The sequence below is a fragment of the Geotrypetes seraphini genome, chromosome 1 (genome assembly GCF_902459505.1).
Source record: "Geotrypetes seraphini chromosome 1, aGeoSer1.1, whole genome shotgun sequence".
NCBI lineage: Eukaryota > Metazoa > Chordata > Amphibia > Gymnophiona > Dermophiidae > Geotrypetes > Geotrypetes seraphini.
Genome location: NC_047084.1, coordinates 510,597,615 through 510,612,341, shown reverse-complemented (window position 1 = coordinate 510,612,341; position 14,727 = coordinate 510,597,615). Strand labels below are relative to the sequence as shown.

Genomic DNA, 14,727 nt, shown 5'->3' with positions numbered 1-14,727 from the left:
GGATGTCCTGCAGCTATAAACAAGCCTTTCCTAGGATGTCTTAAATGGAACTTAGATGTTTTCAACTAGACCTGTTTGAGAAGCATCTAAGTGCCAAATGAGTACCCAAACTGACCAGATGACAACTGGAGGGATTAAGTAATGAGCCCCACACACTCCCCCAGTGGTCACTGGTCCCCTCCCACACCCCAAAATTTCAATGAAACAGTACATACAGTACCTGGATCTATAACAACAACACTTGGTATGGGAAAGCCTATTAGAGGATCACACAAATGTCTTAAGTAGTCAGGTGGATGGGCTAGTGAACCATAGAGAGGAGGAGCCAGGCCCATAAGCCACTCTAACCACTACATTTATGGTGGAAAGTGTGAGCCCACAAAAACCCACCAATATCCTACTATATTGTTGTATAGGCGCCACCTGCAGCCATAAGGGCTACTGAGGTGGTGGAAAAGTGGGTATATTAGGTTTTGCTGGAGTTTTAGAGGGCTTACTATACATTATAAGAGGGTCATGGTGAAATGTACTTCTGGCAGTATTTATGTGAAGTTCATAGCAGTGCCTTCTAATGCGCCCCGATGTTCTGTTGGCATATCTGTGTGGCCAGTACATTAGAAAGCTGACCCCCTTCCACTTCCAAATGGGCTTCATTTGGACATTTTTAACTTGGACAGCATTGTGGTCAAAAATGGGGAATAACTAGATAATTAAAAAAAAAAAAATTGACATTCAGCATTTTTGAAAATGGACCCTTCTGAAAGTCCAATTCTGGATATTTTGTGAGAAATGGTCAAAGTCAAATTTAGATGTCCTTTCAAAAATGCCCCTCTAAATTTGTATTTTATTTATTTAATTTTCTATAGTGTTCTCCCAGGAGAGCTCAGAACGGTTTACATGAATTTATTCAGATACTCAAAACATTTTTCCCTGTCTGTCACGGCAGGCTCACAATCTATCTAATGTACCTGGGCCAATGGGGGGGATTAAGTGACTTGCCCACGGTCACAAGGTGCAGCGTGGGTTTGAACCCACAACCCCAGGGTGCTGAGGCTGTAGCTTTAACCACTGCGCCACACTCTTCCACGCTGTATTCCATTAATGTTAACAATGTTTTAAACTTCTATTAAATTACCATAGAAACTACATAGATTTCTAAAGCTGAGCACAAGATGAATTGCATACAGGTATGGTAGCTATTACAGAAATGTCACAGTGCATATTAGGGATGTGCAATTATCAACTTACATTTAGTTCATTAGCATACCTTAAAAATGTACTGTGTGCAAAATTGATGTGGGACTTAGTGCACACTAATCTCTGTTAACTGCCCTAAGCTTTAGTTAAAGGCCTTTTAGCAAGTTAGATTTTGATGAGTAAAAAATAAAACATGTGGAGAATAACTCAAAAAAGCATAAATATTAAACACTTTGGTTCAGTTTTCATCAGAGGGAATTAGAGAAGGGCTGCTGCTAATCAGTAGGGATACATATGTTCATTTCCTTACTATCGTGCTCCTGTTTCTCATGGGTAGGGTTACCAGACGTCCGGGAAAACCTGGACATGGTCCTCTTTTTAAAGGACTGTCTGGGCTTCCGAATGGACTTTCCAAAACCCGGCATTTGTCTGGGATTCGGAAAGTCCCAACGAGCTCCGGTCGTGTTTGGAGGGTCTCTGAGCATGCGCGGATGATGTCACACACATCTGAGCGTGCTCCAGGCCCTCCAGACATGGCTGGAGCTCATCCAGAAGAAGAGAGGAGGCTTTGTGGGGGCAGAATGGGGTGGATATGGAGGTGGAACTGGGCAGGGCTGGGGCAGAATGGGGCGTGGTCATGTGTCCGGGTTTTCCCAGACAAAAATAAGGTAACCCTTCTCATGTGTATTATTCCTACACCCTGAAATACAATGTTGCTCATTGCCAAAGCAGTTCTTACTCATTGGGGCTGCTGTGCTACCTTCTTCTATATGCCCACATACACAAGTTTAGGCAAGGACTCTCAGCCCTTTGGCTCCCTCTCTGCCCCCTGCTTCTAATGTCTCACCTCTCAACCCCCTCTTATGACCCAATCTCTTGTTCATATTTCACTCATAAACTGTAGATCACTAAAGCAAAAGGTAATAGCTAATTTTCATGTTTTATCTTTATCTCCTCCTCATCAGGGACCTATCATAGGAGAGGCAAGGAAGCCTTACTCTATCACCGCGCCCCCCCCCCCCCCCTACTCTTCCTCCTTTACAACTTGACAACTTTCTTGTTACGGTGATAGAGTTGCCCTTTGTGTCCCAAATTCTCTGTCCCCATGTAAAATTTCATCTGACTTATTCACTTATCAAGAATTGATTCTTGTTTGAATCTCTGCTCCATCCCTTTTCTACATTCTTCTCATGTACATCTCTCCCTCCCCTCCAGATTTGTGTCAACCACCTGTTTTGATTTGATTTATTAAATTTATATACCACCCAGTATTAAAAGTTTAAGAGCTAGCTGCTAAGATAACATGGTTGTTGAAATTGAAAATGCCTTGGACTTCTTGGCCCAATCCCTCTCAGAGGCAGTGACTTCCTAACTGGATCTCCTTAGACAATTTCAACATTCACTTAGACAATCTCTGCCAACCCCTGCCTTCACCTGACAGAAACGCTTCCTTTCTCTCTTTTCTGACCTCTCCCTATACCAACATATAACTTTTCCTACTCACCCTTGATTGTATTCTATCTTCCTATTTTACTTTCTTTCTACATCTATCTTCCTTTTCTACTTCCTTCTCAAACTCTCTGACATTAAATATTCATCTATCCCTTGGTCTGATCATTTTCTAATCTCTTTCATACATGAATCTCCTGCCAGCCTGTATCGCTCTTCTGATTTTCCCTAGTGTCTACTCCTCTTCAGCTTGTCCCCTCTTCTCCTGCCTTCCCCTTAACTTCACGGAGGCTTCTCTGGAATCCCAGGCTTGATTGTGAGACACATCTTATTTCCTTATTTTCTTTATCTATTTCTTCCCCTGCTCCCAAACACAGACCCAATCCTCAATTTCCTCAAAAAGGAACAGATGGTTCCATAGCACTCTTCATATTTTCTGCCGTCAATCCCACAGGGCTGAAAGAATCTAGTGAAAAAGAAAAAATCCCAATACCCTCTTTGTCTTTTAAATGGATATATAACTACTACCACTGCAAAGTTAATTTAGTCAAGAAATCTTTTTACTCTACTCAAATCCTCAAGGCCTGTAAATACGCCAAGAAACTCTTCGGTCTTTCGTGAGCTTACTACTTCCAACAATGGCAAATCTGCACCTTCCACAGCAAATGGATTCACTGATTTATTCCTCTACAAAATAACCCAATCTCACCTCTGTTCTTTACCTATCAACTTCCAAGCTTTATCCATCATACAAGATGGCGCCTGACTAGGTCATCTGCTGTAGTGCCCTCCACACCCCATTTTTCTTATTTTATTTTATTTTTTTGCTTCAGCTCTGTTGCACTGTCAACGGGACTGCGCCGTGGCTGAGGGCCGCACTGGCGGCTTCCTCTCATCGGGGCCTGGTCTTGTCACCAGGTGGATGTTGTGCCGTTCACCGCAGATGGTTTCACCTCAGCACCTTTACATGCTGGCGGCAGCTGTGCCATCGGATGCTGTGCTCAGAGGTCAGTGATGGTTGCGCGCTGCATCCTGAAGGGTGGAGTCTTCGTTGCTGGGATTGCCGGTAGTGGTCTGCCTCCTTTTCTCTCTGCTGCTGTCTTTGGCTTGCTGTGCCTTGTTCCCTGGATGTCTGCGGCTGTCTCTGCTGTGAGTGGTTTGGGTTTCGACTTCCTGCTTCACCCACATCATGGAGAGATCTGCAGTCGACGGCCTGACTCCTGCACGGGTGTCTCCATGTCCTTGCGCTGAGCAGATCTCAGACTGGACTTAATTGGACCTTATTTGGTTTGCTTTTATTATTTTGCTTTTTTGCTCTCACCTGTTTTGGTTTAATGATATTTTGATTTAGTTTTCTTGCTTTTGTTTTTCATCTTTGTTCTTTTTACATTATATTATTTGAGTATCTGCTGGTTCTAACTGTCAACTAGTTTATCCGGCAGTAGGCATTCTACTATGCTCAATGAGATCTATGCTGCATTAAGGCGTCTGGACTGATATTATTTTTCTTCTTTTTTTAAATTTATTTTTGTTAGGTTAATATGTTAGTATGTTAATAAATACTTAATACGGTGCTTTAGTTAAAAATACTTAATACGGTGCTTTAGTTAGACTGTGAGCCTTTTTAGACAGATAGGGAAGTTTTTAAACACCTATTGTTAACCGCCTTGATCTGACAATTATTGTAAAGTAAAGTAGTATATCAAATAAATTAAACATACATAGTTACATACCTTAATCTCTCATAGCTTCCCCCTCAACTTTGACTGCCTTATCCCTTAACTGCCATATTCATTCAGTCTTCATCCCCAAACCTTGCTAAACTTTTTTCTCTACCTACTCTGATCACTTTCACTAGGATGGTTAACTTAGATCACTATATTACCTGTCTTCTGGATCTCATTTCTTTTCTCTGGATCTCCATTCCCAGGTATTGTCTTCTTCCTTGTCTTCTTCAAATAATAATCACTAATAGTATCACCTAAAATTTGGTTCCTGCACGTTAGAAGCACGCCTTTGTGTGTTCATTCCTGAAGAAACACATTTTCAATCCAGAACTATCTTCCAACAACTGTCCAATCTCTAATCTGCATTTTGTCTTTCAGCAGCAACTAGATTTTGTGGAACACAATAATATTCTTCACTCCCCCATCAGTCCAGTTTTCTTCCAGGATGTAATGGCAAGACTACCAGAAATTTAGAATCCTGTTAAAGACATCTATTTGAAAAAAATCTCTAGCTTTCACTCAAGTGAAACTGCTACCACAAGGGTACTGTATACTAGAGTCCACAGTCTATCCTTACTGATCTTCCCTACCATCTCTCTATTTTTGTTTTAAGCTTCTGTACTACCCTTATTTGACTGTTTGCTGTCTTTCCTGTCAAACAATGGTGTTCAATTTCTTACTTTCAATTTTTAATTGTATACCATTTGTTATTGGGGAAACAAGAAGTTCTATCAGAGAGGTGGAACTTCCTGTTTCCCAACGCTAGAGAGAGGCTTCAAGCTGGCTGATAACCAACTTGCTTGCACTGCGGCACAATTGTGTTCAGGGCTACGAGGGGCAGGAGAAGGAACAGCAGAGAAGAGAGGGCTATGAAGGACCTGGAGAGGTAAGAGGAGGTACCGGGAAGAAAAGATGTACATTGAGGAGGCAGCCACAGAGAGAGAGATAAAATGAGAATAAGGCAAGGCAAAGGGAGAGAGAGAAGGGAAGAGAAGGGAACCAGGAGGAGATGGTGCCCATGGAGAGAAGGGAAAGGGGGAAGAAGGGAAGAGATGATGCCCATGGAATAGAGGGAAAGGGAAGGGGATTATAAAAATAAAATCACCATACTTTGGGCTCCTTTTATATAGTCATGGAAGTGAATCCTAGGGCTCCTTTTACTAAGGTGCGCTAGTGTTTTTAGCGCGTGCTACATTGCTGTGCATGCTAACCCCGCGCTACGCACCCAAAACTAACACCAGCTCAATTAAGGCATTAGCGTCTAGTGTTCTAAAACCATTAGCGCAGCTTAGTAAAAGGAGCCCTTAGTGTGAAAAATGCAACAAAGTCCATTTAATTTCTTTGGGCTTCGGTTCATTTGCTGCAGGGGAATCACTACCATGGCTTTATAAAAGGATTCCTTTATTTTTTTAGTAGGGCTGTACATGCACAATTTCTTTTTTGAGTCTTTTACATTTGAGTCATGCAATTAATCGCACAATTAAAAATTTAATTGTGATTAAAAAAATGTTAATCAATATACAGCCATACTAAAACCCCATTTGCATATCTGACTGTTAGTATACTTACTAATCTTAACAATAAAGAAACTTTTTCCCTCTTTGGTCTTATTTTTCTTATAAGACTTGCTTATAACAGAATCGATCAATATTACTGTGCAGGATGTATGGTACTACTAAAAATTATGGTGGGGGGTTACCTCAGTGTTAAGAGACCATAATAACTCAAGGCTACTATTCGTAATACACGTCTCACAACTTGAGTTCTTGAACCTTTTTGGATGCTGAGATAATTTAATTGTATAATATCCTGATAAAGAGACTTAGGTTCTTGTCTATTAATGCTGAGAGTGCTTGAAGCCCTTAGTTCTCAGCTTTTAGTTTTCTTTCATTGAATTTTTCTCTGTGCTCTGATCAAAACTGTACAGCTTATTATTTTGATTCCTTTAAGTCAGTTGAAATACATTTGGTGATTGTTGTTTCTCATGAAAAAAAGAGTATCAAGGTTAAGTACTTAATTGCAAAATATTGTTTTAATTTTCTGTATTGCAAGTTATCCCACACTGACTGTAGCCAGAGAAATGCAAACATCGATGTTATTATCTAAATCATTAAGGGCCAGATTCTGCAACCAGTGCTGCTCGCATGTCAGTCACATACTGGTACCGGTTGCAAAACTGTGGCCACATCAAACATAGGCCCCAGAAATGTAGGCCAGAGTTTTGAAGGCCTACATTTATGGTGCCTGTGTTTGCTGTGAATTGTGGCTACGGAGACGCCTAAAGATACCTAAAGTCGTTTCCAGCATTAGCCATGCCTTCTTCAGCCTTAGGCTTTCTTAAGCACCTCCGTAGAAAAGATTAGGGTGTAAGTTCTGGAAGCATTGGGAGGCAGCTAAATTTTTTTTGTTTTTGGGGATTTTAAGGTAGGTTTGGTCACTTTGGTGGCAGTGCAGCGCCTAACACCACCTAACTTGAAGCGCTGTTTGTAGAACCAGCCCCTAAATATAATAACAGGTATTGACTGAAATATATGCTTTCAGAAAAAAAGATGGACATTCTTTGGCTATTGCTATGCACAGTTTTGAAATTAAAATTCCTTTTCATTGCTTCAGGAAGCTTACAGATCAGGTACAGGCTGGATAATCAACAAGACTCTGATGTCTTCAGCATCAATGTCAGAAATCTGGCTGACGGATATCTTCATCATGTGAAGATTGTCAGGGAGGAAGAGATGCTCTATGTGGAGGTAACATAGATGGGCATATCTGGCATGACATTTGAATCCGGGTTTAGATGTTTTGCAGGACACACACAAAATTCCAGTACCAAACATGCTCATTTTCAAAACTGTAAAATGTCTGTCTTTGCTTGTTTGTTTTTTTGAAAATGGATGTGTTCATGCTCAGTGTGTCCATCTTTCTGTACCATATTTGAAAGAAAAAAACAAAAACACATCCAAAAGAAAAACGCACAGAACAAGCTATTGGGATGGAGGAGGGGGCCAGCATTCTTAGTAGTCTGGCCATACTGACATTGCAGTAGATCAGTGGGGCACTGCAGGGAACTTTATATAAAAAGCCCAGGTACAAATCTCACCATAGCACCTTATTTTATGGTGAGCCCTTCAAAACCATTCAAAACCCTCTATACCCAACTGTACACACCATTAGCCCTTATGCCTGCAGGTGACACCTGTAATGTAGGATTAGGATGGGGTTTAGAAGACTCACAAATTCCACTGTAAGTATAGTGGTTAGAGTGGAGTATGGGACTGAATCCCCATCTCTATGGTTCACTACACTGCCCACCAGGCTATTCCATAGACTTGCTTGCTGCTCTGTTAGGATTGGTTATAACCTCTGAAGCTGTCATACAGGCAGGTATGTACTGTTTCATTTACATCTTTGAGGGGTGGGAAGGGGTCAGTGACCATAGGGGGATTGTGGAGAGGGGGGTGGTAAAGGTCATGCTTTACATCCCTCAAGTGATCATCCAGTCACTTGATTTTTGTCACTTTTTTGAGCCCTGAACCTATTCTTTAATGTTCAATTATAGCAGAAAAATGTCCATGTCATAAGCCCACTGTGGTCTCACCTACTCCATGCCTCCAACACACCCCCTTGAGATTTAGATGAACTGCAGATAAAGAGCATAGAAATCTGTCTAGACCAGTGTTCTCAAACTCAAACTCTTTGCAGAGCCACATTTTGGATTTGTAGGTACTTGGAGGGCCTTAGAAAAAAATAGTTAATGTCATTAAAGAAATGACAGTTTTGCATGAAGTAAAACTCTTTATAGTTTATAAATATTTCATTTTGGCTAAGTCTTAATAATAATATTGTAATTTATAGGTAAAGAGACATATGATCAAGAAACTGTTTTATTTTACTCTTGTGATTATGATAAATATACCGAGGGCCTCAAAATAGTACATGGCGGGCTGTATGTGGCCCCCGGGCTGCGGGTTTAGGATCACTGGTTTAGACAATAGATTTTGAAAATAGCTAATTGGAAGGGTTTAGCCAGAAAAATGTCTATCTGCCACTTTATGCCACTTTTTGGATGTTTTTCTTTTTTGAAAATGAGCTCCACGGAGGGGCATTTTCGATAGGATGTATGTCTCCAACTTTAGATGTTTCCTGCAGGATTTCCAAAGGTTGGGCTGGGGAAACATCCATTTTCAAAACCGCTATATGTCTAAATTTTCTTTTTTGAAAATGGCCTATTTGGAAGTCTTGTCCATCAGGACTTCGAACCTTAGGACACCTGGAGGGGCATATTACAATGCTTTAAATAGATACAATTATAACATACCATTACAGCTGGTAAATTGGAGTTGGTAAAATTGTCTTCTTCATCAAACTCCTTGGAACCCTGTAGTACTTTATGCAGCAAATAACCCCCCCCCCCTTTTTACAAAACCATGAAAGTGTTTTTTAGTGCCAGCTGGCACGCTGATGGCTCTGTGCTGCTTCTGATGCTCATAGAGTTCCTATGAGCATCGGTAGCAGTGCAGAGCATTTAGTGCGTCGGCCTGACCTAAAAAAAAAAAACACTTTTGCAGTTTTGTAAAGAGGGGGGAGGGAATGTTTACTACTATAGTATGTTTGTTATATTTCATCATTCTGAAACTTATCCCCTCTTTTATTAAGCTGCGCTAGCGTTTTTAGCGCTTGCTGAAAATTAACGTGCGCTAACCCCGCGCTACGCCGCTAAAACTAATGCCAGCTCAATGCTGGCGTTAGCGTCTAGTGCACATGGCAATTCTGCGCGCGCTAAGCGCACACTAAAACCATTATCGCAGCTTAGTAAAAGGAGTCCTTAATTAAAAGTACTGAACTGAAAAAAAACCAAAACTTACTTTAAAAATAAAAATTCCATGGTCAAAGAATCCAGATTTTTCCTGATATAGTTAAGTCCACTTGATTAAGAAGAATACAGTTTCTTGAATTAAAAGTTTACACACTTGCTTTTGGAGCCACTTTATTTTTATAGCTCTCATGCAAGTGTTTACTTGATTAGCAAGGGAAGGATTATGGATTTTTGTGTCCTCTCTCTTTCCTTCTCGATTGCAGGGGTGCTTGAGGGAGAGATGCTGGACTGCAGGGGGTACTCAGGGAGAGAGGTGCTTGGCTGGAAATGATGGTGAAGGAGAGGTGCTGGATTGAGGGTTTACTAAGGAAGATGTGCTGGACTGCAGGGGTTGCTGAGAGAGAGGTTCTGAGCTGGAATAAGGAGCTGAAGGAGAGGTGCTGGACTGCGAAGGAGGGATGAGGGAGAAGGGCTGGAATGGAGAGGGGAACATGAGGGAGAGATGCTGAACTTTGAAGGAACATTTTTTTTGGAGAGAGACAGGGGGCAGGGACCATAAGAGGGAAGGGGATAGAGAGGGGACAGAGAATTGCTGGATTATAAAAGAGAAAGGATAAGAGAGAGGGGGCAGGGAGTTGATAGACCATAAGGGTGAAGGGGATAGAGAGCGGACAGGGAATTATTGAACCATAAAGGGGAAGAGGAGAGAGAGGGGACATATAACTGCCCCACTATAAGGATGGAGGTAAAAGGAGAGGTGAGAGGGCATTGCTGCACCACAGGGGTGGATGAGAATGGAGAGGGGGCAGGAAATTGCTATGTCAGGGGTATAGGTGAAGAAAGATGGGACAGGGAGTTCATGCACTGTAGGGTGGAAGGAAGATGAGAAGGGAAATATTGTTTCATATGTAGAGAGATGCAGTGGTTCAGTAGAGAGATATGAGGGGTAGAGAGATACTCAACTATAGGAACAAAGGAAAGAGAGGAGTGGGGAGACAAGGAGATGCAAGGCTTCAAGTGTGGATGAAGAAAGAGTGAGGAGATGCTGGACTCATAAGAGAGAGGGAAGTGAGATACTGGTTATGATGGAAATGTGGGAGAGGCCATGGAGGTTGCCAAGGATATGAATGAAAAGAGGATGGCGAGTACAGGAGTGTAAAAGTATTGGTAATAGGGAGTGAGTTAAATAGAAGAGTTGAAGTGTAGCAATGGGAATGTTGTTTAAGGAGGGAAGTGTAGTACGAAAGTACTCTATAAAATTTTGCTTAGAAGTTAAATATAGCACTATCCTATAATCATGGAAATAACATAGTAGGGATGTTAGTAGTCTCTTTCTCTGCATTTCTAATTGTTGCATTACCTAGAGCAGAGTTCCTGTATAGGAATATATAACGTGTCTTTCATTGCTTACTATTTCAAGGAAGTCTGATTTAAATATATTTAAATGTTCTAAATCAAAACAACCTAGAAAAAAAATCAGTTCCTAATTCTAGATCTTTTTTTAAAAGTAATCCATGTAATAGCTTGAGAATCTATTATTATACTGCAAACTTTAAATATAAAATATTTAGATTGCATTCTAAGTTAAGTGGTATTTTTTGTTATAATGACAGAGACTTGCTATTTGCATCTTTGAAAGACACTTACTAATTACGGACTGTATAGCTAAACAACAACAACAACAAAAAATAATCTAAGTGGATTTGGAGAATAATAATATGTTTACTGATGTTCAGGTACTTAAGCATTATCTCTTAAAATAAAAAACACTGAATTCTAAAGGAAATTCAGAAATTGACTACAGTACTTCCATTTTAATGACTCATTCATTCTCAACTTTCATTTTGGAATTAAGTGTATTTCTCTCTTTCTCTGTCTTTTTTTTCCCCTCAAACTATTCTTTTTGGCTTTGTTACTGAATCTTTCATAGCTTAATCAACATGCGACCATGAGATTCATTCTATCTTCAAGTACAGAGTTCAATGTAATCAAGTCGCTTGTTCTTGGCAAGATATTAGGTAAGTAGGAATACAGTATTCTTATCCGCACTAGAAGATAAATTTTAAAAATGTGTTTATCACTATATACATTAAAAATGTGTTTTCCTAACCCATCTTGGATTTAATTAAAAAAAAAAAAATGATAAGTCAATGTAGGAACTCTTCTTGTCAAAGTGTAAATATAATCATGTGTGAGTGCTTCCTACAAGAAAAATAAATGGATTATATCAAAAATAATTTCACACAGCTCTCATTTTGCAGTCAGGCTTATAAAACATAGTGCACTTTATATAGCACAAAAGAACCAAGTTAAGAAGATGCAGTGGTTCAACTTCCTTGGGATTCTAAACCCTGTCAAAAAATCTACTTTCCACATGGAAGCCTACATTCCAGACATCCTCATCAATGGCCCTGCAGCCACTCTCTCTTAGGCAAGCCAAACGAGGTTTCTCCTTTGTAAGCCCTTACACGTGACCCATTGCATGCTTGACTATCAGAAGATGACCTGAGAGTAGGACTGATATTAGGCCATTTATGAACCTAAGCTGGTTTTCATGTCTTAATGGCCACAGAAACCATTTAGAGGCATTCACAGCATTGTGGCAAAGACAGCTATGTTGCTAACTGAGGTAAATGGTGACTACTGTGGATTAACAGCAAAACCACTAATGCAGAATGCAGTAATTACACCCCAGAACCATAGCTATTTTGTATTTTTTTTTTCACATGAGCGATTGATTGTAATTGTAATGATACTTATGTTAACATTGTAATGATACTTATGTTAACCGTAAAGCGCATCCTGTGTCCTTCCTGCTGCCTCTCTGCAGTTTACTAATGCTATATTTTATGTTATAAACCTTTAAAGGAGGAGACCTGTTTACTGTATTAGTCTTCCCCTACAGTACTTGATTATCAACTCAACCTAGGCTTCTCTTCTATGCCTCTCTTCACAATAGAGAAACAAGATACATACTTTAGATATTCTATATTCGTTCTTTAACTTCTACTCTAGACACGGACGCTATCACAATCTTGGTTCATTCCTTAGTTATTTCCCTTCTTGATTACTGCAACTCTCTTTACAACGGAATTCTCCATAAAGAAATCCGATGTTTACAATTAATCCAAAACACGGCAATAAAACTTATCTACAAATTAGGGAAATATGATCACGTCACCCCTCTCCTGAAAGAAGCGCATTGGCTTCCCATTTCACACCGTTTTACTTATAAAACTATCTTGCTGACCTTTAAAATTAAACTCTCCCATCAGCCTTCCTACCTTGATAGACTTCTCATTCCGCAACGCCCCACACGGACGCAAAGATCTGCAGATCAGAACTTTCTTTCTATTCCCTTTATAAAGGATTTTTTCTACACTAGGAAATCAAATTTTTCAGTAGTTGCCCCAACATTATGGAATGTTTTACCATATCAACTCCGTCATGAAAAACAACTTGATAGATTTAAGATAAGCTTAAAGACTTTCTTATTTCAAGACGCTTTCAACTGCTCTTGAATCATTTCTTCGCCACACAACCAGCCGCTTCTACGAAGCGACCCTATCCCAAATGTTTTATCCTCTCCCTCCATTTTCTTTCCAACTCTTTTTTTTTCTTCTCTCTTCTTTTCCTCTTCTAATTATGTAACTTTACCTCTCCCTTTCCCCTTATCCCCATTTTCAAGTTTGTCCTGTTCATGTCTTTAATGTACACTTTTATTAACTTCTCTTTTATAAATATAACCTTTTAACACTATTTTTAACATTTTATTATAAACCGGCTAGATATCAGTTGATGGTCAGTATATTAAAAATTAATAAACTTGAAACTTGAAACTTAATATCGCTTCAAGGTTAATCAAGAAGTCACCAAGTCACTTATTACTTACCTCTTATTAGAAAACAATTTTTATTTCTAGCCTTTAATTAGTACTTTAACACTCTCAATTAAAACTTCTACAGAAGCACAACTCTGCACACCAGAGATGCAAATATGTATGTTCCTAAACCTAAAATAATAAGTTACCGTATTTTCGCGGATATAACGCGCGCGTTATACGTGATTTTACGTACCGCGCATACCCCTCGCGCGTTATATGCCTGAGCGCGGTATACAAAAATTTTTAAACATAGTTCCCACCCCGCCCGACGCCCGATTCACCCCCCCAGCAGGACCGCTCGCACCCCCACCCCGAACGACCGCTCGCACGCGCTCCCACCCGCACCCGCATCCACGATCGGAGCAAGAGGGAGCCCAAGCCCTCTTGCCCGGCCGACTCCCCGACGTCCGATACATCCCCCCCCCGGCAGGACCACTCGCACCCTCACCCCGAAGGACCGCCGACGCCCCAACAATATCGGGCCAGGAGGGAGCCCAAACCCTCCTGGCCACGGCGACCCCCTAACCCCACCCCGCACTACATTACGGGCAGGAGGGATCCCAGGCCCTCCTGCCCTCGACGCAAACCCCCTCCCCCCAACGACCGCCCCCCCCCAAGAACCTCCGCCCGTCCCCCAGCCGACCCGCGACCCCCCTGGCCGACCCCCACGACACCCCCACCCGCCTTCCCCGTACTTTGTGTAGTTGGGCCAGAAGGGAGCCCAAACCCTCCTGGCCACGGCGACCCCCTAACCCCACCCCGCACTACATTACGGGCAGGAGGGATCCCAGGCCCTCCTGCCCTCGACGCAAACCCCCCTCCCCCCCAGCCGACCCGCGACCCCCCTGGCCGACCCCCACGACCCCCCCACCCCCCTTCCCCGTACCTTTGGAAGTTGGCCGGACAGACGGGAGCCAAACCCGCCTGTCCGGCAGGCAGCCAACGAAGGAATGAGGCCGGATTGGCCCATCCGTCCTAAAGCTCCGCCTACTGGTGGGGCCTAAGGCGCGTGGGCCAATCAGAATAGGCCCTGGAGCCTTAGGTCCCACCTGGGGGCGCGGCCTGAGGCACATGGGCCAAACCCGACCATGTGTCTCAGGCCGCGCCCCCAGGTGGGACCTAAGGCTCCAGGGCCTATTCTGATTGGCCCACGCGCCTTAGGCCCCACCAGTAGGCGGAGCTTTAGGACGGATGGGCCAATCCGGCCTCATTCCTTCGTTGGCTGCCTGCCGGACAGGCGGGTTTGGCTCCCGTCTGTCCGGCCAACTTCCAAAGGTACGGGGAAGGGGGGTGGGGGGGTCGTGGGGGTCGGCCAGGGGGTTCGCGGGTCGGCTGGGGGGGAGGGGGGTTTGCGTCGAGGGCAGGAGGGCCTGGGATCCCTCCTGCCCGTAATGTAGTGCGGGGTGGGGTTAGGGGGTCGCCGTGGCCAGGAGGATTTGGGCTCCCTCCTGGCCCAATATTGTCGGGGAGTCGGCGGTCCTTCGGGGTGGGGGTGCGAGTGGTCCTGCCGAGGGGGGAGAAGAATCGGACGTCGAGGGGGGGCATCAGGCTTTCAGGATGGGGACAGGACTTCAAGGGGGGACAGGCAGATCTTCAAGGGGGACAGGCAGACCTTCAAGGGGGACAGGACTTCAAGGGGGGACAGGCAGACCTTCAAG

General features: G+C 42.6%; 1 protein-coding gene across 1 annotated transcript in view; it reads left to right on the top strand.

Moving 5' to 3' along the window:
- The window catches only part of CNTNAP4 (contactin associated protein family member 4), a 503,646-nt gene that overhangs the window by 468,907 nt on the left and 20,012 nt on the right, over positions 1–14,727 (top strand). Inside the window, exons 20-21 of the mRNA XM_033962929.1 lie at positions 6,987–7,120; positions 11,117–11,204. Of these exons, the coding sequence (XP_033818820.1) occupies positions 6,987–7,120; positions 11,117–11,204 (222 nt within the window). The remainder of the gene's footprint in view (positions 1–6,986; positions 7,121–11,116; positions 11,205–14,727) is intronic.